This window comes from Rhinatrema bivittatum, chromosome 17 (genome assembly GCF_901001135.1).
Source record: "Rhinatrema bivittatum chromosome 17, aRhiBiv1.1, whole genome shotgun sequence".
NCBI lineage: Eukaryota > Metazoa > Chordata > Amphibia > Gymnophiona > Rhinatrematidae > Rhinatrema > Rhinatrema bivittatum.
In genome coordinates, this window is record NC_042631.1 from 226842 (window position 1) to 247226 (window position 20385).

The 20385-nt window shown below is 49.2% G+C and overlaps 1 protein-coding gene across 6 annotated transcripts in view; it reads left to right on the forward strand.

The window, feature by feature from the left end:
* The window catches only part of CKAP5 (cytoskeleton associated protein 5), a 300340-nt gene that overhangs the window by 193692 nt on the left and 86263 nt on the right, over nucleotides 1-20385 (forward strand). For 3 of the 6 annotated variants that reach the window (XM_029583093.1, XM_029583094.1, XM_029583092.1), the window contains exons 26-31: nucleotides 7163-7295; nucleotides 12004-12080; nucleotides 12408-12497; nucleotides 13127-13210; nucleotides 13549-13674; nucleotides 14119-14268. In XM_029583093.1, the coding sequence (XP_029438953.1) occupies nucleotides 7163-7295; nucleotides 12004-12080; nucleotides 12408-12497; nucleotides 13127-13210; nucleotides 13549-13674; nucleotides 14119-14268 (660 nt within the window). The remainder of the gene's footprint in view (nucleotides 1-7162; nucleotides 7296-12003; nucleotides 12081-12407; nucleotides 12498-13126; nucleotides 13211-13548; nucleotides 13675-14118; nucleotides 14269-20385) is intronic. The other 3 variants (XM_029583096.1, XM_029583097.1, XM_029583098.1) reach the window with 3 other exon arrangements.

Consider the following 20385-nt stretch of genomic DNA (forward strand, 5'->3'; position numbering starts at 1 on the left):
CATCGGTTTCGGGGGCCCCCCCCGAGTCCCCACCCGGGTACGTGCTGCCCCGGGAGGGGCAGGGGTGGCTTCAACTCTGGGGGGGGGGGATCCTCCGGACCCCCCATACCCGGCGCAGCAAGACGCTCAATCGGAGGGAGACGACCCGCGAGCGCTCCACATCTTTCAGACAGAGGAGTTGGATGACCTCATACCTCAGATCCTCCTAGAGCTGGATCTTGACCCACTGCTGGACCCACCAGCTCCAGTTGCCCCAGCCGTCGCCACATCTTCCAAGAATGGGGACCCAGTCTTAGCCGCTCTCCGGCCGAGGTCTCTGGCTTTCCCCACCCACGATTCTTTTTTGCAGCTCCTGACCAGGGAGTGGGACACCCCTGAGGCATCTTTGAAGGTCAGTCGAGCCATGGAGAAGTTGTATCCACTTCCTGAGGATTTCCTGGAGCTCATCAAGGTCCCAAAGGTGGACTCGGCGGTCACTAAGAGGACGACTATTCCGGTGACAGGCGGAGCGGCATTCCGCGACACTCAAGACCGCAAGCTGGAAATTTTTCTCAAACGAGTTTTTGAGGTCTCCGCCCTGGGGATGCGAGCGGTCATGTGCAGCTCGCTTGCTCAGAGGTCCAGTCTTCGCTGGGTGCAACAACTTCTCACTTCTCAGGATCTGCTGCCCGAAGAAACCGCCCAGGCGGATCGTCTGGAGTCCGCCATAGCGTACGGGGCGGATGCCTTGTACGACCTTTTCCGAGTTCTGGCGATGTCCATGGTTTCGGTAGTGGCGGCTCGGCAGCTCTTGTGGCTCCGTAACTGGGCGGCAGATGCCTCCTCCAAGTCAAGCCTGGGCTCTCTGCCTTTCAGGGGCAAGTTCCTCTTCGGAGAGGATCTGGATCAGATCATCAAGTCCCTGGGGGAGAACACAGTCCACCACCTGCCTGAGGATAGACAACGTCCTTCACGGTCCTTTGCCTCTTCTCGGACCAGGGCCAGAGCGCAGCGGCGTTACAGGCAGGCAGGGCCTCGGACACCCGTCTCCAGATCACAGTCCTGGCCACAGTTCTTTCGTGGGCGTAGGCCCACGTGCGATGGGTCGGGACAGGGGAATCCCCCACCCAAGCCCACCCAATGATGCCAGCCTCGCCCACTCCTCCACCCCCAGGGTTGGGGGTCGTCTAGCGGATTTCTACGAGGAGTGGGTGCATATCACCTCAGACCAGTGGGTCCTGGACACTATAAGGAATGGCTATGCTTTGGAGTTTGTCCGCCCTCCGAGGGAGAGGTTCCTCTTCTCCCCCTGTGGCTCGGACCTCAAGAGAACAGCGGTGCAGCAAACTCTGGACCGGCTACGGGAGATAGGAGCCATTTCTCCCATCCCCTTCAGCGAGGTGGGCTTGGGCCATTATTCCATCTACTTCGTAGTGCCCAAAAAGGACGGCTCCTTTCGGCCCATCCTGGACCTAAAGGAGGTCAACAAGTCATTACGGGTTCTCCGGTTCCGCATGGAGACGCTACATTCTGTGATTGCAGCAGTGCATCAGGGGGAGTTCCTCACCTCCCTAGATCTGACGGAGGCTTACCTGCATATTCCCATCCTCCCAGCTCACTGGTGGTTCCTCAGTTTCAAGATTCTGGACCAACACTTTCAGTTCAAGGCACTCCCGTTCGGGTTGGCGACCGCTCCTCGCACATTCACCAAGATCATGGTGGTAGTGGCGGCGACCCTAAGGAAGGAGGGCATTCTTGTTCATCCCTATCTGGACGATTGGCTGATTCGTGCAAAGTCTTTCGCCCACGGACAGTCGTCGGTAGCCAGGGTGGTCCAGTTGCTTTGCTCCCTGGGCTGGGTGGTGAACTTCTCCAAGAGCTCCCTCGTGCCTTCGCAACACTTGGACTTCTTGGGGGCGAGCTTCGACACGCGTCAGGGCAAAGTCTTCTTATGCCCGGACAAGGCTCAATCCTTGCGGGAACACATACGACGGTTTTCTGCGTTGCCAGAACCCACCTCCTGGGACTATCTGCAGCTCTTGGGCGTGATGGCCTCCACCATCGATCTCGTGTCCTGGGTGTTCGCACACCTACGTCCCCTACAGGCGGCTCTCCTTTCCCGCTGGAAACCAGTCTCACAGGATTATCAGATGATACTTCCCCTTCCGCAGACTGCCAAGGACAGTCTGAGTTGGTGGTTGGATCCGTTGCATCTGGCTCGCGGTGTCTCCCTCTAGGTTCCCAATTGGGTGGTGGTGACCACCGATGCCAGTCTCGTCGGATGGGGAGCCGTCTGCGATCGAAGCACCATGCAGGGGACGTGGTCGAAAGTAGAAGCGACGTGGCCGATCAACTGACTGGAAACCAGAGTGGTACGTCTGGCGCTCCACCATTTCCTCCCGCTGGTGCGGAACCGGGAGGTCAGGATTCTCTCTGACAACGCCACCACTGTGGTCTACATCAATCGGCAGGGAGGTACGAGGAGCCGGCACGTCTCGCTCGAGTCGGCGCTCCTGATGGAGTGGGCAGAAATGCACCTTGCCCGACTCGTGGCCTCACACATCGCTGGAGTAGACAACGTTCAGGTGGACTACTTGAGTCGCCAACAGCTGGATCCCGGAGAATGGTCCCTCTCCGAAGCGATGCAACTTCTCGTTCGCCGGTGGGGGGCGCCGCACTTGGACCTGATGGCGACCTCCCTTACCTGCTAATTTTCGTTCCTGTAGTACCATGGATCAGTCCAGACGCCCACCGCTCTTGGGTTCTTAGTCCTGCTCTGCTCTTTTTGTACTGCTCTGTTGTTCTCTTAGCAGCCTACTGTGCTTTCAGTTTCATTTCTATGTTCACAGCTCCCTACAAGTTGGCTGTTTTGCCGGAGGTTAACTGTTTGTTACATTTGTAGTTGAATTCATGATTCAGCAAACTTGATCCAGACTGTTCTTGCTCTAATAGGGCTTTGATATACTTTATACTGAGCTCCAGAACGCCCCTCGAAGTCTGTTCTGACTCCATCTGCTGGACGGGGGACATAACCTACCGTCTGGACTGATCCATGGTACTACAGGAACGAAAATTAGCAGGTAAGGAATAATTTTCTTATTTTCTGCTCTTCTTCCCCTGCTCCCCTTCCTGAGTTGTCTTCTGCGGAGTTTATCCTTTTACTACATAATGCTTGCTTAACAAGGCTAACCCAGCTTCAGCTCCCCCCCACCCCCCCCTTCCCAAGGTGATCAGGCTTGATGAGCCTGGGAACTCTGACACTCTCAAGTGCCAGGAGTCCCACTGGAGTCTACTGGAGCAGGGGTCCCGCAGGGGCACTCAGCACCAGGGATTCCGCAAGGGTCCTTCCATGTCCAGGTGGTTTCCCATTTCCTCATTCCTAATCTGCCTCCTCAGGATCCTACTCCCAATCCAGACCTGGATGATCTGACACCATGTATGCAAATGGAAGGGGATGATCCTCAGGTTTTGTGACTTTTTCAGAGGGGTGAGTTAGATTCTCTTATCCCCCATTTTCTGGCCGAATTGGATATTGAGGCCCCACAAGATGCTGCAGGGTCCAGTACGACGGCTAAAAAGGGTGATCCCATCCTGGAGGGCCTCCGCCCAACAACGAAGACATTTCCCTTTCATCCCATGCTCCTTCAGTTGTTCAGGGAGTGGGATGCTCCGGAAGCTTCTCAGAGGGTCAGCAGAGCAATGGATAAACTGTATCCGCTTCCTGAAGAATCCTTGGATTTTCTCCAGGTCCTCAAGGTTGATGTGTCGGCAGTCACGAAGAGAACGACCATTCCAGACACTGGGGGTGCTGCTCTGCGAGACATGCAGGACCTTAAGCTCGAGGTATACCTGACGCCCAAAGCTTTCACCTCTTTGAGGTGTCAGCTTTGGGCGTCAGAGCGTCTGTCTGTAGTTCTCTTATGCAAAGAGCAGGTCTCAGATGAATACAACAGCTGCTCAGTACTCAAGAGCTACCTCCAGAGGAGGCGCAGCAGGTAGAACACTTGGAAGCGGTAATAGCTTATGGAGCGGATGCTCTGTATAACCTACTCCGGGTGTTGGCCAGATCTATGGTTTCCGCAGTCTCAGCTAGACACCTGCTGTAGCTCCACAACTAGTCGGCGGATTCTTCTTCCAAGTTTCAACTGGGCTCCCTGCCTTTCAAAGGAATGTTGCTGTTTGGAGAGAAGCTGGACCAGCTCATCAAGTCTCTTGGGGAGAATAAGGTACACAACTTACCCGAAGATCGTCCTCTGAGCTCCAGGACATTCAGCTCTACTCATACCCGTTTCCGGGGTCATCGTCTCTTTCGTCAGTCAAGACCAGTTTCACAAAGGATGCCCTCCTCCAGGGCGCAGTTCTGATCCCATTCCTTTTGGGGCCGAAGACCAACCAGGGATAATCCCTCCCAAGGGGCACCCTCCAAATCCTCCCAATGAAGTATTGCTGGCCCACTCCTCCCGCTGCCGGACTCAGCCAGGGACAGCCTGCTTTGGTGGCTGTCTGGATCACTTGTTGCGGGGAGTGGATTTAGAGATCCCACAGTGGGAGATCGTCACCACAGATGCCAGCCTCTCCGGGGGCGGTTTGCAAGATGCAGTCAACTCAGGGTCGATGGACGCCCGTGCAGGCAACATGGCCAATCAATCGTCTGGAGACCAGAGTGATTCGTCTTTTGTTGAAGCGTTTCTTCCCCCTAGTCCAGGGGCAAACGGTGCAAATACTCTGACAACGCGATGACAGTAATGTACATCAACCGTCAGGGAGGAGCAAGGAACAGTCATGTATCCCGGGAGACGGACAAGTTGATGGCATGGGCGGAGCTCCACCTCTACAGGCTAGCGGCATACCACATAGCAGGAGTGGACAATGTTCAAGCAGACTTCTTAAGCCATCAACGCTTAGATCCAAGGGAGTGGGAACTGTCCGAAGACACGGTGAAGCTGCTCTTCTGCCAATGGGGAACCTCCCATCTAGACCTAATGGCCACTCAACAGAATGCGAAAGCTCCGCGCTTCTTCAGTCGCAGAAGAGAGCACGGTGCAGATGGAGTGCGTGCTCTGGTCCTCCCATGGCTGCAAAACCACCTATTCTACGTGTTTCCTCCGTGGCCCCTGGTGGGAAAGGTGCTTCGGAGAATAGAAATCCACCAAGGGCCAGTAATCCTCGTGGCACGAGTGGCCCTGCAGGCCCTGGTTTGCAGTCTTGGTCAACATGACAGTGGAAGGACCTCTTCGTCTGGGGCATCTGCCAAACCTCCTACGTCAGGGGCCGGAATTTTTCGACTGGACAGATCGCTTCTGTCTTGCGGCCTGGCTTTTGAAAGGCACAGACTGAGAAGACGAGATTACCCAGAGGATGTTATTTCCACCCTCCTCAAAGCCAGGAAAACTTCTACGTCCATTGTATGTCTGTGTCTGGAAAGTATTTTGAGGCCTGATGTGACTCCATACATGTTTCTCCTCGTCGTGCTTTGGTAGCCAACATTCTTTCCTTTTTACAACGAGGCCTAGAGAATTGTTTGGCCTAGAATTCTTTGAAGGTTCAGGTGGCGGCTCTTGGTTCCCTCGTGCATCATCTGGATGGAGCTCCTCTTTCTTCTCATCCTGACATAGTGTGGCTTTTGTGGGGCGCAAAGCACATAAAACCACCGGTTCACAGCTTGTGTCCCTCTTGGAGCCTAAATTTGGTCCTCAGGATTCTAAGCAACCCGCCTTTCAAGCCGATGGCAAGAGCTACCCTCAAGGATCTCTCTCTCAAGACTGCTTTCATGGTGTCCATCTGTTCGGCTAGAAGGATCTCAAAAATTCAAGCTTTGTCGTGCAGAGAGCCCTACTTCAGATTCATAGATTCGGGAGTATCCTTGAGCCCGGTACCATCTTTCCTGCCTAAGGTGGTCTCTGCTTTTCATTTGAATCAGTCTGTGGGACTTCCATCCTTTTCCGGACGAAGAGTCCAGAGAACTTCGACAGCTCAATGTCAAGCGTATCCTCATTCGATATTTGGAGGTTACTAATGATTTCCTTTATTGGACCACCTCTTTGTCCTCTGGAGCGGTCCCAACAGAAGAACCAAGGCTTCTAAAACCACTATTGCTCGATGGCTAAAGGAAGCAATCTCTTCAGCGTACATCGGTGCTGGTCGCTTACCTTCAAATGGCATCAAGGCTCATTCGCTTCGTGCTCAAGCAGCTTCCTGGGCAGAAAGCCAGGCTGTCTCTTCACAGGAGATATGCAGAGCAGCTACCTGGAATTCGTTGCACACGTCTGCATGTCACTATCGCTTGAATGTCCAACCACCGGTGTTTGGCTCTTTCGGTGCGCAAGTCATTTGAGCTGGGCTATCCGGGGCCCACCCTACATAGGAAGCTTTGATACATCCCACTGTCTGGAATGATCTGGATACGTACAGGGAAAAGAAAATTATTCCTTACCTGCTAATTTTCGTTCCTGTAGTACCACGGATCAGTCCAGATGCCTGCCCTAAGGATTAATGGGATAGGGATTGTTCTCAGCTTGACTGCTTAATTCACTTTGTGATGTTTTGTGGCTGACTAATGGTTCATTTTTGCAAGTTCTTACTAAATTTTACACGATTACAGTTTAAAGTTTGTTACTTGATCCAATGTTTTTTCTTGCTTGCTTTGATGTTCTTTATACTGAAGGGACGCAGAGGGCGCTCCAACCTATTAGGGGCCATCCTTACAGTTTTTGCTTTGACTCCATCTGCTGAAAGGGGGACACAACCCACTGTCTGGACTGATCCGTGCTACAGGAACGAAAATTGGCAGGCAAGGAATACATTTTTTTATATTTTATTTGATGTATGCTCTATTTTATTTTTATACTGATGGGTTTTATTGTATTTGTAAACAGATATGTTTCGACTACTGGTATAGAAAATCAAATAAATCCTTGTATAGTGTTGAGTATACTGGCAATATATCGGTATTGGATTGACAACAAATCTTACCTTTACACCTTATAGTAAAAAGCAGATGGTAATGTCAAACTACTTCCTTTGTTGCTCACTTCTGTAAGGATGCAACAATGACTAATTAGAAATATACCAGTATATCCAGATTAAGCAAGCTAGGGCAATCAGTAACTGTACTAATACTGACAATAGGAAAAAAAGCCTGCATGGAGAGATGGGGGTGTGACTGGTATGTTTTACTTTCTAGCCTGCTTCTAAGGACCAAGTAATAGCTCTGCTAGAGAAAGCCAAAACAAACATGCCAGCCAAACCTGCAGGAAAAACGTCTTCCAAACCATCTGGAGGTACTGCAGCTCCAACCAAAATCATGTCTGCCACAGGTGAGCTCTACAAAGTATATGGTAAATATGGTATAAAGGGTAAGAGGTTTTCCCTGTACGTACCCTGATCAATCCTGGGTTTATGCATCCCTGCCAGCAGATGGAGAAAGAGAAAGTTTCATTGACACTGCTTGATAAACCCTAATGCCACCTGCACTTCTTCGGTATTTCTCTATCTCCAGCAGATGGTAGATGGTGCTAAACCTGCAGTTCTTTGGTTTGGGCAGTTCTTGTTTTTCAGCCTTCCTCCTAGGGGTCTTTCTTGCTTTTTGGAATCCTAAGGGGCTCTACCCTGACCGTTCGAGGTGGGCAAGCTGAGGGTCAGGGAAATTTGTGTGCTCTCTGTGCGCCCGTGGGGTGTAAATCTGGTGGTCCAGATACCTCTCCTTCATGAGGCCGCTCTGATGGCTGCAGGCTCTGAAACCCCTCTATTCTGTTAGATTTCAGATCTAGGCTGGTGCCTCCATAATAAAGTTTTTGTTTAAAAAAAAAAAAAAAAAAAGCCAGAAACAGAAGTTTTGAGCACAGGCAAGGCTTGCTGTGTGAGTGGCTTTGGTGTGTGTGTGGTGGGGTGGGGGGGGGGGGGGGGGGGCGTGTGATCTCTGGCATAGGCAGTCCCCCTTTCTGATGCAATGACCCATGGGTCAGCATGCAGGGCCTATGGCTCTGCCTGTGCACGGCTCAATCGGCTTGGCCTTTGTGCGGGGTGATCAGGCGGGGAGGGCTCATCGCAGCCATTTTTTTTCTTTGGCGGTTCCTGCTTCACGGAGGGGAGGAGGGGGACGCCCCCCCCCCCCCACGCCTGTCCCTGGCCTGTTTCAACTTCAGCTACGATCGGGGTGGGGGGGGAGAAGAAAGTAAGCCATAGTTTGCTGGTTCCCAGCTCCCTGGGGGGGGGTTAGACCTACTGAGACATTTTTCTGCGGTCAAGCAGAGTCCAGGGCTCAGTTTTCCAAAAGCCCTTTGGTCCCCAGGCAGCATGGCTTGAGGCTGTCGAACCTCCCAGGTCCATTGGCTTCTCGGTCCTCCTCCTCCAGGTACCGGTCAGGAGGAGTCAGACATTACGCTTGAGGTTCCTGGGGACCCCAGGGAGAACCCTGATCAGGATGCCCCAGTGGATCCGGGAACCAGAGGGCCAGTCCTAGGAGACATTTGCTCACGTCAGTCCCTGAGGGGGGATGACTAGAAGATGGTTCACCTTTAACCAGAAGGATGAACTTGAGGCTTTATTGCCTTTGGCCTACCATGTCCTGGGGGTTAAAATCCCTCAGCAGATGTCAGATTTGGAGGGGGCTGATCCCATTTTGGATGGTATGTGCAGCCCTCCTACAGCTTTTCTATACCACATATTGGTGAAGAAATTGGAGGCAGAATGGAGTTTTCCTGATTCTGGTCTCAAGGTGGGGAGGGCCATGTCAATTATTTATCTGGTGCTGGAGCAGGCATTGAAACTTTTGCTCTCCCTAAGGGGGACACTGCAGTTTCAGTGGTCACAAAGCGAATGACTATCCCGGTGATAGGTTCCACAGCTTTGAAAGACATTCAAGATCGCAAATTGGAGATGCATCTCAAGCAGATTTTTGAGGCTTGAGAGCCACTATTTGCTCTAGTTTTATGCAGCATGCGTGCTTCCACTTGGTGCAGCAGTTGCAGGAAAGCCTGCCCAAATCGGGGGAGGATGCAGATGAGGCTGAATGGATTGAGGCAGCCGTGGCTTAAGGGACGGACGCGCTTCATGATTTGGTGCATACCTCCTCTAGGGTAATCACTTCGGCTGTGGGGGCCAGAAGATTACTTTGGTTGTGTAACTGGACCGTGGATGTCTCCTCCAAAGAGTAGTTAGGATTGCTTCCCTTCCAAGTCCGCCTCTTAGTTGTTGGAGGATCTTGAGCAGCTAATGGAGTCTCTTGGAGAGAACCAATCTGTTCTCGATCTTCTCCAATCCCTCGGTTGGGGAGTGAACGTGGCAGTTATTTGATCCCAACACACATCTTTGGAGTATCTGGGTGCTCGGTTCGACACTTTGGTTGGCAAAGTGTATCTTTCTGAGGAGAGCATATTGAAACTGCAGATTCAGGTTCTTTGGTGTTTGCAGTTACATGATCCCAAGGTCTGGGCTTATTTGCAGGTCATGGGCTTAATAACTTCCACCCTGGAGTTGGTGCCATGAGCGTTTTCCCATATGAGATCCTTGCAGAGGGTGCTTTTGGCTCGTTGGCAGCCAAAATCTGAGGAATTTCAAATACCATTGCCCCTTGAGGGCGAACTGAGAGAGCCTTTCCTTGTGGCTTCAGTCTTCCAATCTTGTTCAAGGGGTGGACCTCAATGTTACGGATTGGGTGATAGCTACTACCGATGCCAGTCTCTGTGGTTAGTGAGCAGTTTGTCAGTGGTACTTGGTCCACGAGAGAATCTGCTTGGTCTATCAACCGGTTAGTGACCAGGGTGGTCTGTTTAGCCTTGCGAGAGTTTGTCGTTAGTCAGAGGTCAGACAGTAAGGATTCTTTCAGACAATGTGACCATAGTTGCTTATATCAATCGGCAGGGTGGAACCAAGAGCCAAGCAGTAGTTTGAGAAGCACAACAGTTGATTCTTTGGGTGGAAAAGCATTTGGAGCGTGCATAGCTGCATCCCACATAGCCAGAGTCAAAAACATTCAGGTGGACTTACAGTCAAACTCAGACCTGGGTGAGTGGGAATTATTGGGTTCCACGATGCAACTCATTCGAGATCAGTGGGGGTTCTCCTCATGTGTATCTCAAGGCGACTTGTCAAAATGGCAAAGCGTTTCATTTCTTCAGTTGGAGACGTCAGCACGGTCCAAAGGAGTCGATGCGCTAGTTCTGCCTTAGCCGCAAGAGGTCCTTCTCTGCCCCCCCCCCCCCCGGGCTGTTAGTGGGCAAGGTGTTGCATTGCATAGAAAAACATCACGGAGAGAAGGTATTGGTTGCTCTGGAGTGGCTGACCAGGCTGCTCACTTTTGTGTAGTGGCATGGCTTTTGAGAGGTGAAGGTTAAGGAGTTGAAGTTATCCAGAAACTATCATAACCACCTTATTGCAAGCCAGAAGAAAGTCCACGAATATGGCTTCCATTTGAGTATGGAGTGTGTTTGATTCCTGGTGCACTGCTCATGGAGTACGACCTCGCAAGTCCTCCATCCTGGACGTTTTTTCTTTTCTTCAAGACTGTTTTGCTAAAGGCTTGTCTCCTAACTCTGAGTGCAGATGCTGGCCTTGGGCTGCCTTTGTGGTAAGGTTGAGGATTCTGCTATTTCCGTTCATCCCAATGTTAGGTTCCTCAGAGGAGCAAAGAATTTGCATCTTCCATTTATGTCCATCCTGGAACATTAATCTGGTCCTAAGAGGTTTGTGTGCGGCGCCTTTTGAGCCCCTGCAGAGAGCATCACTGAAGGACTTGACTCTCAAACTGGGGTTTCTCATCGCCATATGCTCGGCTAGAAGAATTTCGGAGTTGCAAGCTTTGTCCTGTCGAGACCCCTTCCTTCAAATTTTGAGTTCAGGGGTTTCGCTGAGAACAGTGCCTTCTTTTTTGCTGAAAGTAGTTACCACATTTCATGTGAACCAGACAGTGGAGCTTCCAGCCTGTGCATCAATAGATGCATCTGCTGCACATGCGAAGGAGCTCAAGTGGTTAGATGTTCGGCGAGCTCTAGTGCTGTATCTGAGGTGGCGAATGATTTCAGGAGGTCTGACCACCTTTTTGTTTTGTGGAGCTGCACGAAGCAAGGTTTCAAAGCTTCTAAGGCTATTATTGTGCGATGGTTGAAAGAGGCGATTGGGTTCACTTACATTACAGGAGGTTGTGAAAATCCGGAGGACTTACGGGCTCATTCTATGTGTTTGCAGGCAGCCTCCTGGGCAGAAGTGCAGCTGGTGACTTGGATGTCACTACATACCTTTGTGTGACACTATTGTTTGGATGTGGAAGATCCAGGTTCTCCTTCCTTTGGCGAGTGTTCTGAGAGCGGGACTCTCCAGGTTCCACCCTAAGTTAGGGGGCTTTGGTACATCCCAGGAGTCTGGACTGATCTGGGTACATACAGGGGAAAGAAAATTTTGGTTCTCACCTGCTAATTTTCGTTCCTGTAATACCACGGATCAGTCCAGAACTTGCCCAATTTAAGGAGGTGGAGAGTCACCTACTCAGCTGTTCTTTTTATTATGGAAGGCCATTTTATTGGTGTAGTTTAAGAAGGTTTTCATTAGTTTGGTTTTTGCAACTGTTTTTTATTGCTTGGTACAGATCAATACTGAGGAACTGCTGGTGGCACTAGGGTTTATCGAGCAGTGGCAGTAAAACTTTCTCCATCTGCTAGTAGGGCTACATAAACCCAGGAGTCTGGACTGATCCGTGGTTCAACAAACGAAAATTAGCAGGTAAGAACCAAAATTTTCCTGATGAACTGGCCATGCAACACAAAGCCAAAATGTATTTTGGTGAGATCGATCTAATACAGTAGAGGGGTGGGGAGTGTTGCTTCTTTAAAATACCAGTTAAGATGGACCATAATATCTGAATAAGTAAAGTTTTGATGGAAATGGGATGGAGATTCATATCAAGAAAAAAAATCTTTTCCCATGAGAAATAGGCTAGACAGTATGCTCAAACACTCTGGTTATAGAAGACTGTGCTCAGGGGGTACTTAAACTTTTCACATAATTATAACATAACTTCTTGTTCACAAGCACCTGTGGAGGATACTGTGGAGTCAAAGGTGGATCCAAAAAAGGCCAAAACAGGAGGAGCTGCTGCAAAAACTAAGGTATATGACAACTTTTGAGAGGTGAAGTGTCGTTTCACTTTCTATGAGTCCTTATCTCAAAGTAGCTGAGTGGTTAATATAACTTTTCTCCCTTTGGCAATATATGGCAGGAAGTGGGATGGAATTGTTTTCTAGTTCATAAATTCCTTTGTTTAGAAATTGGTAACCACTGTTTGAATCAGTCCACTTTCTACAAACTGACCAAAGCCCTATGTGTTCATGCTTGTTGGCCTTTGCTTTTGCTCTGTTTATGGGTATGAAAGAACTCTCAGCCTGCCTGAGGTTTTCCCACCCTGCCACACAATGTTGTTCTCCTATGGTTAACAGAGCAAGAGTCTGTCGCAGTCTTCTGATGCAAATAGTATGTCCAAAGGTAAAAGCAGACTGACGAAAGCAAGAGCAGCCAAGCAGCAGCAGGTACCAGGCTTCATAGGGTGCTAACTTACACCTGGTGAAAGGGAGTTCAGTTCTCATCTCTGTCACTTTAGTGTTACTTCTGGTGCTGACTGGATATGTTCTTTCTTGGACACTTTTCTCTAGCATACAGTTTGCATGTTTTTAATATAAAATTATCCACTGTTTGATAAGGCACAAAGAAGCTCCTTTTCGGTATTTGGGTTGAGTTAATTTTGTTACAATTTTAGAATTTTCCACTCAAGACAGCACATAGCTGTTCATGGTCTTGCATGGCTTTTTGCTCTGTTATAATTTTGTAATTTTAAGAGTATTGAGATAGAAAGTAGTGAGAAATGATGGATGAGCCTTGACTTTTGAACCCATTTATTTACCTTCATCTCCCACTTCCACAGTGTTTGTAAACACTCCAATCTCTCAAAGGGACAGAAGGTTTTGTTCACCTTCGTTTATCTGATACCATTGAAAACTAAGCCTCACTCTAGGTTTGGGGAAGGCTGAGGATGCTTTTGAAGTTGAATGTTCTTGGGATCTAGTCTGAGTGAATGTACGTGAGTGTGAAGAAGTTGCCATCCTGCCCAGCAGCACAGACTAATCTATAATTATAACCCGCACGGCCTTTTTTTGTGTAGAATCTATTACAGTCTTCTGAGACAAATAGCAGTATGTCCAAAGAGAACAGCAATCTGATGAAACCAAAACCAGCCAAGCAGCAGGTACTGGTGTTTGTAGGTTAACTTTGTACTGGGGGTTGCAGCTGGTAGACTGAAGAGGGTGCACTTAGGGGAAACAGCTACTTTTCTCTCCAGCCTTTCACTAATCTATTCTTTCAACTTCTGCATTTATGCAGGGGTTGAGTTAAAATGAGTAGTCTTCATTGGACACTTTTTTTGTTTACATGTGATTAAGAATTTTAAAAGTAAAACCATATCTCATAATTTGCAAGAATATACTTTGTGGTGTTTTTGGTCATTCAGCTTGAGATATTTTGCTCAATATATTGCCCGAACTGGGAGTTGGAAGCTGAACTATGGCTTTTTATTTATTTTTTTAGGGAATGCCAGGCAAAAAAGTACCAAGCAAGCCTAACCTAAAGGATGAGGATGACCGATCAGGGCCCATCTTTATCATCCTTCCGAATGGGAAGGAACAGAGGATGAAGGATGAAAAGGCACTTAAGGTAGGAGATTCTGTACTTTTAAGGGTTGGTTTAGTGTTCAACATTGCACATTTATGTACTGTTTTCTCAAAGGAGAATAGTCTCTTCCATGTAAAACAAAGCCCCAGACACGGTGGCCCAAAGCTTAGTAAACTACTATGGCATGTCCAGGCATAGAACAGATAGACGACACCACCAACTACTACTTAGTGAAGGCTGCTTATATTCTGATATGGACCAGGGATTGGTGATTTATTTCTCTGTGCTTTGATGCATGGCAGTGACATTGGAAGTCCTTGTCACTCCTCCCCATGCAAACATTAGCTGTTAAGCTTGGAGTTCTTCCACTACCTTCACCATAGCAATGATACAAGGAGTCCAAGGCATAGAGCCCCTTCCAGCCACAGTGATGGCACTAGGATTATTCCTGTCCCTCATCAAACTACTGACTGAGTTTGTTTACAGGTTCTCAAGTGGAATTTCCCTACTCCCCGAGATGAATATATTGAGCAGCTGAAGATGCAGATGGCATCCTGCATTGTCAAATGGCTACAAGATGAGATGTTTCATGCAGACTTCCAACACCACATCAAGGCACTGGCTATGATGATAGAGGTGAATCTCCAGGAAGTAGCAATCAATAGTAATATGAGACTAGGGTTAAACTTTTTATGGTGCTAGTGACAATGGTGTGTACACAATTTGCTGAGGGGACCAGAGATGCATGCTGTTCTGATGAATGTAAAGATTTTTCTACTGAGACTGAATGTTTCTGCATAAATGAATGGTATTATAATGTAATGCTGTGGTGTTAGTAGATGTTTTTGGCCAGTATGCTCTGAATATATTCTGATCATTTGGTTGATGACTTCCTGTTTCATCACATAACTGTCTATCATGTGGTGCTATGTGAGGGCTGAGTGACTTCAGGAAAGGAGAGATCTAAAAACGGGATATGACATAAGATGCACAACATTTGTTTTAAAATTAAAAAAAAAAAAAAAGCAGCTTCGGAGTTAAATTTCCTGTACATACCCAGATCAGTCCAGACTCCTGGGTTTTGCCTCCCCTCCAGCAGAGTGTAGAAGGTGTAACTCTATTCTCAGGACAAGAAGATACAATCTGTGCTTAAGCAGATCTTTGAGGCTGTTAGCATAACTCTTCTGATCTTAGTGTGCAGTTGTATTGCAGCAAGGTCTGGTTTGGTCTTATGCAAGATACTCAGGAGGTTCTAAGTGAAGCTTTCTCACCGTTATAACCTGGAACTGTATATCTAGCAGATGCTTGTTTTGATTTGATTTGTTTTTGCTCAAATTCTCTGGATCACAACTGGTCAGTAGACTCAATCTCTAAGACTAATCTAACAAAACCTTTTAAAGGGTGACTTTTGTTTAGCAATGAGCTGGAAAAGATGGCGAAGGGCTGGGGGACTCCAAAGTGATTTCTAGAGGATAGTGCAAAAGCTCCCTCCAGAAATTTTTCATCCTGCTGCAGGTTTCAAGATGAGATTCAGACAAGGACTAAGTTCTTCTGGTCAGAGATCCAGAACCTTTTCCAGATACAAGCCCTTTCGACCTAAGAGAAAAGGTAAAGAGTTTTCAGTATCTGGATCCTCTAGAACCACACAGTGCATGGGGGCTGTATCACTGATTCCAGAGAGAGATGGCCATCTGCATGTCTTTATTTTTTGAAGATGGGCCCAAATTACTTTGGACCAGTGGGTCTTAGAAATTGTGTGAAATGGTTATGCTTTAAGATTCATTTATCCTATAGTTCTAAGAAAGACAGGACCTTCTATCCTGTTAGCCAAAATCTGTAAACATGTGCTCATTTTAGGAGGACTATAAATAAATATTTTAAATTTACACTTCTGATAATAGGTCAGGTGGTCAAGGCAATGTCCAATGCCATAGCAGATATTAATCAAGGAGGAACCAGAAATCCTCAGGTATCAGTGGAAATAAATTTATTTTTTCTTAAATGGAAATGAATTAGCAGGCCCCATTGGCATATCACATAGGTGTGGGCAATGGTCAAGTGGATTTCCTCAGTCTCAACCTGTGGGAATGATCTCTCGCAAGTGGCCTTCAATCAAATTGTCACCAAGTGGGTATGGGTCTTATGGCATCCAGGAATAATGTGAACGTGTGCACATTTTTCAGCTAGAATAGGGATTCTCCTTCGGGATGGATACCCTGATTCAGATCTGGCTGTCAGAGGTGGTGGTGTATGTTTTCTCTTTGACCCATAGTAAGCAGATGTTTCAGAAGATCATGGGACTTGAATTTAGTGGTACTAGTGTAGTCCCCTACTTTGGGGTTAGGGCTGAATTGGTGTAGCGAAGACACTCAAGTTCCGGTTCCATCTTGGGACCTGAATTTGGTTTTATCCTTCTTGGTGGGATCACAATTTTTTCCTCTCAAGGCTAATTCTCTAAGACTGATTACTTTGAAGACTCTTTCTAGTGACTATTTGTTCTGCCTGGAGGATTTCAGAGTTGCAAAACTCTCTGCAATAGTACTTCATTATTGATTTACTAAGGATATGATCCAAATTCGTACTGTTCCTTTTCTGCCGAAGGTGGTTTCTGATTTTCACTCTTAGTTTCTGTGACTTCATTCAGTAAGCAGGCAGATTGCAAGGAGTACAACATTTTTTAATCCCTTAAATGTTGAGACTTTTACAATATCTCAAGGTCATTAGTGCTTTCAGGAAGTCATATCAACTGTTCATTCTGTACAGTAGAGTGCTGAAAGTGAGGTGGCCACCAGAGCTACAGTGATGTTTGGATTAAAGAAGCAGCACATGTGGATTTCGATACGCCCTTGCCTAGGCAGTTGCTGCCTTATTCCTTGAGAGCTCATTCTACATCTTGGGCAGAACTGCGTTTGGTATAGTCTTTGAAACTTTGTCTTCATTGCCTACTTTTTCTAAGCATTAACTCTAGATGTCAAGAGTCATGAAGACTTCTCCTTTGTCCCACTGGTTTTGCGAGGGGCTTGGGCAGTGTCCACCCTATTAGGGATTAGTTTGGGTACATCCTACTTGTCTAACTCAATTGAGAGAGGTGAAATTAGTTCTTAAATTATTTCCTTTGAGTTCACTCAAACTAATCCAGGACCTCCCTATGCTCTTAACTTCTATATCTTTTTATTCACACTCTGCATCTCAGAAGATATTCTATAACTAGATAAGGTAGATAACTAAAGAAGACATGTATGTTTCAGTGCATGTAAGTGTTTTTTAATTTTTGGTGAAACACATTCTTCTGAAAGTTCTCTGGATAAAAAAAACCAAAACCCAGTTGTATTTAAATTCTCCACAGTTAGCTTGTTACAGAAATACTAGAAGGCTGGGGTCGGCATGGTTGTATATAAAGGGTACACGAAAAGTGCAAGAATAGAATAAGTTCTTGGTAAAAAGTTCAACTGTCAGTTATTGTTTTATTCAGGCAACTCCTCAGTTTAAGTACAGTCTCTTACATGAAGTCCCCCAGGAACTTTTATCAGGAACTTATTCTATTCTTGCACTTTTCGTGTATGCTGATATATTTTGAGTGCAAGTGTGCTGCGGTGTGGTTTTGTATATAAAGGGTGACAGCAAGCCTGTTCTGTCTTCATGTGCTGGTTGGTATGCATAACCACTTGTTCCCTGTACGTACCTGGATCAGTCCAGACTGTGGGTTGAGCCTCCTTTCCAGCAGGTGGAGACAGACTAAAACTGAAAGGGTGTTCTATATGAGGACAGAGCCTATCCTGTAACCCTTCAGTATTTGTCTGTCTTCAGCAGGTGGATCAGCTCACCCTTCAGTCTCACCAGAGCTTGAACCGGCAGCCAGACAGGCAGAAGTCAGGCTTCCCCCCTGCTTCACTTCTGCCGGCCGGCTGCCAATCATTCCTATCTTTAGATTTTTTTTTTCTGCAGAGTGGCTCCTCTCAGAGCAGATGCCGCGGCAGGCAGCCTGCCGTGCTTGTGGGCAGCCCTCTTCGCGATTTTCGTGAGAGGGACTTTGCTCAGCCTGCCTGCCGAGTGAGGAAGGTCCCTCCTCGGCAGGACAGGCAAATTTAGCCTGGGGATCGCGTCCCCAGAGCATGGCCAGGCAGTTCCCAGGTCGGCAAAGCCCGAGACCGGCGGCCATATTGGATTTTTCGGCAGCTCCTGTTTCGGAGCTGCCTGGGGCTGGGGAGCTGAATTTTTTTGATTTAGCCCCCGATTTAAGCCCTGAATCCTCCCAGGACGTGGTCCCTGTGTCGTTCCCCCCCCCCCCCCTGGGATTTTCAGGGCTCGTTTTTCGCCGGAATTTGTCTTCCTCCTGCACAAGTCTTATTTAGCTAGCCTGCAGGAGGAGGGAGAAGCCCCCCCCCCCCCCCCGGTAAAATGTCTTCGCTCCACGCCGTTGACTGTTTGCCTGGCGGGAGCCTCTGGGGTCCCTTCGGGTGCGGGTGGTCCCTGGTGTGGCCCCCCCCCCCCCCCCCAGGGATCCGGTCCCTCCGGATCCTGACCCTCTTGTGGATTCAGCTACCCTTCCCCCTCTTGAGGGGGACGATCCCAGAGTCCTCCGTATGTTCCAGAGGGAGGAGTTGGAGCCCCTAATCCCATTTGTACTCCAGGAATTGGGGTTGGAGGGGCCCCTGCGGATACCCTTACGGCCTCCTTGCCAAAAATATGGACCTGGTCCTGGCGGGACTCAGGGCTCAGGCAAGCGCTTTTCCATTTCATCCCATGCACAAGCTTTTGCTCCTGCGGGAATGGGAGGCTCCTGAAGCGGGGCTCCGGGTGGGGCGTGCTATAGACAAGCTCTACCCCTCCCGGAGGAATGTTTGGACATGCTGAAAAATCCCTCAGTGGATTCTTGAGTCTCCACGGTCACCAAGCACACCACTATCCCTGTGGGAGGGATCGACGGCCCTGAAGGACGGACAGGACCGCAAGAAACGCATCCTTGAAGTCCTGGCCCTGGGGGTCCGCGGGACTGCCTACAGTAGTCTCATGCTGCGTGCAGGCCTTAGGTGGACCTAACAGTTAAGCGCCCAGGACCTCCCATCGGCAGAGGCGGAACAGGCTGAACGGCTGGAGGCAGTCATTGCCTATGGGGCCGATGCGCTCTACGACCTCCTCCGCATCCAGGTGAAGGCAATGGCCTCTGCGGTGTCCGCTAGACGACTTCTCTGGCTGCGCAATTGGTTGGCTGACCCGTCCTCCAAAGCACGGCTGGCCTCGCTGCCCTTCAAAGGTAAGTTGCTGTTTGGGGAGGACCTTGAGAAGCTTATGGATTCCTTGGGGGAAAATAAGGTCCATAAGCTCCCGGAGAATCGTCCGAAGTAGTCACGCTCCTTTACACCCTCTCGTCCTCGTTTCAGGGGACAGAGACTGTATACACCACGCGGACGCGGTGGCTCCACGAGGGGTTATTCTTCCCGGTCTCAGTCTTGGTCACAGCTCTTTCGTGGCGGCTGGCCCTTTCGCGAGGGCCAGCCCGCATGCTCCACCCCTAAGCCTGCCACTCAATGAAGGTCAGTCGGCCCATTCCTCGATACCGTTCCTGGGCAGCCGCCTCTCACTCTCTCTCGAGGAATGGGTCAAAATTACATCGGACCAGTGGGTCCTCGACATTATACGAGATGGGCATGATTTCGAACTTGTGCGCGACCCCACCGAATCTCTTTCTATTCTCCCCTTGCAGGCGCTCCAAGCAGGAAGTGGTAGAGCAGACTCTCTCCAGACTCCTCTGTCTGGGCGCAGTTGTCCCGGAAAGGGATCTCTGCACAGGCCAGTATTCCATTTACTTCGTGGTGCCCAAGAAGGACGGGGCTTTTCGGCCGATCTTAGACCTCAATCGGGTCAACCAAGCTCTCAAGATCCCACGTTTTCGCATGGAAACCTTCCGAGCAGTTCCTCGCCTCTCTTGATTTGACAGAGGCGTACTTCCATATCCCGATTCATCGCGATTACCAGAAGTATCTTCGTTTTCACATCCTCAACCGAGATTTTCAGTTTCAGGCCCTACCTTTCGGCCTTGCGACCGCACCTCGCACCTTCACCAAGATCATGGTGATGCTGGCGGCAGCCCTTCGGGAAGGCATGCTTGTTCACCCCTATCTGGATGACTGGCTGGTGCGGGCCAAGTCGGAGGTGCTCTGCAAACAGGCGGTGAATCGGGTGTTGGCCCTCCTTGCTTCTCTCGGGTGGTTAGTGAACTTCTCCAAGAGCAACCTTCAGCCCTCCCAGGAGTTAGTTCCTGGGAGCCCGCTTCGACACTTGCATGGGCAAGGTCTTCTTGCTGTGTGCACGGGCCCTCAAGTTGATCGGTCAGATTCGGCCTGGGACTATTTGCAGGTCCTCGGGTCTATGGCTTCCACCATCGACCTGGTCCCTTGGGCTTTTGCTCATATGTGACCATTACAGAAAGCTTTGCTATCCCGTTGGCAGCCGGTGTCGGAACAGTACCACCTAGTCCTCCCCCTCTTGGCCTTTACAGTCGCCGACCTTGCAGTGGTGGTTTTCGCTCCCCCCATCTTCTCCGGGGCATGCCCCTTCAGTCTCCTCAGTGGACGATAGTAACCACGGACGCCAGTCTCTCGGGCTGGGGTGCGGTCTGCCTGCCCCAGTCCATTCAGGGAGTCTGGTCGCCCATCCAGACTCGCTGGCACATCAATCGTTTGGAGGTCCGAGCGGTGCGTTTGGCCCTCCAGGAGCTCCTACCCCTCATACGCGGCAAAGCGGTGAGAGTGA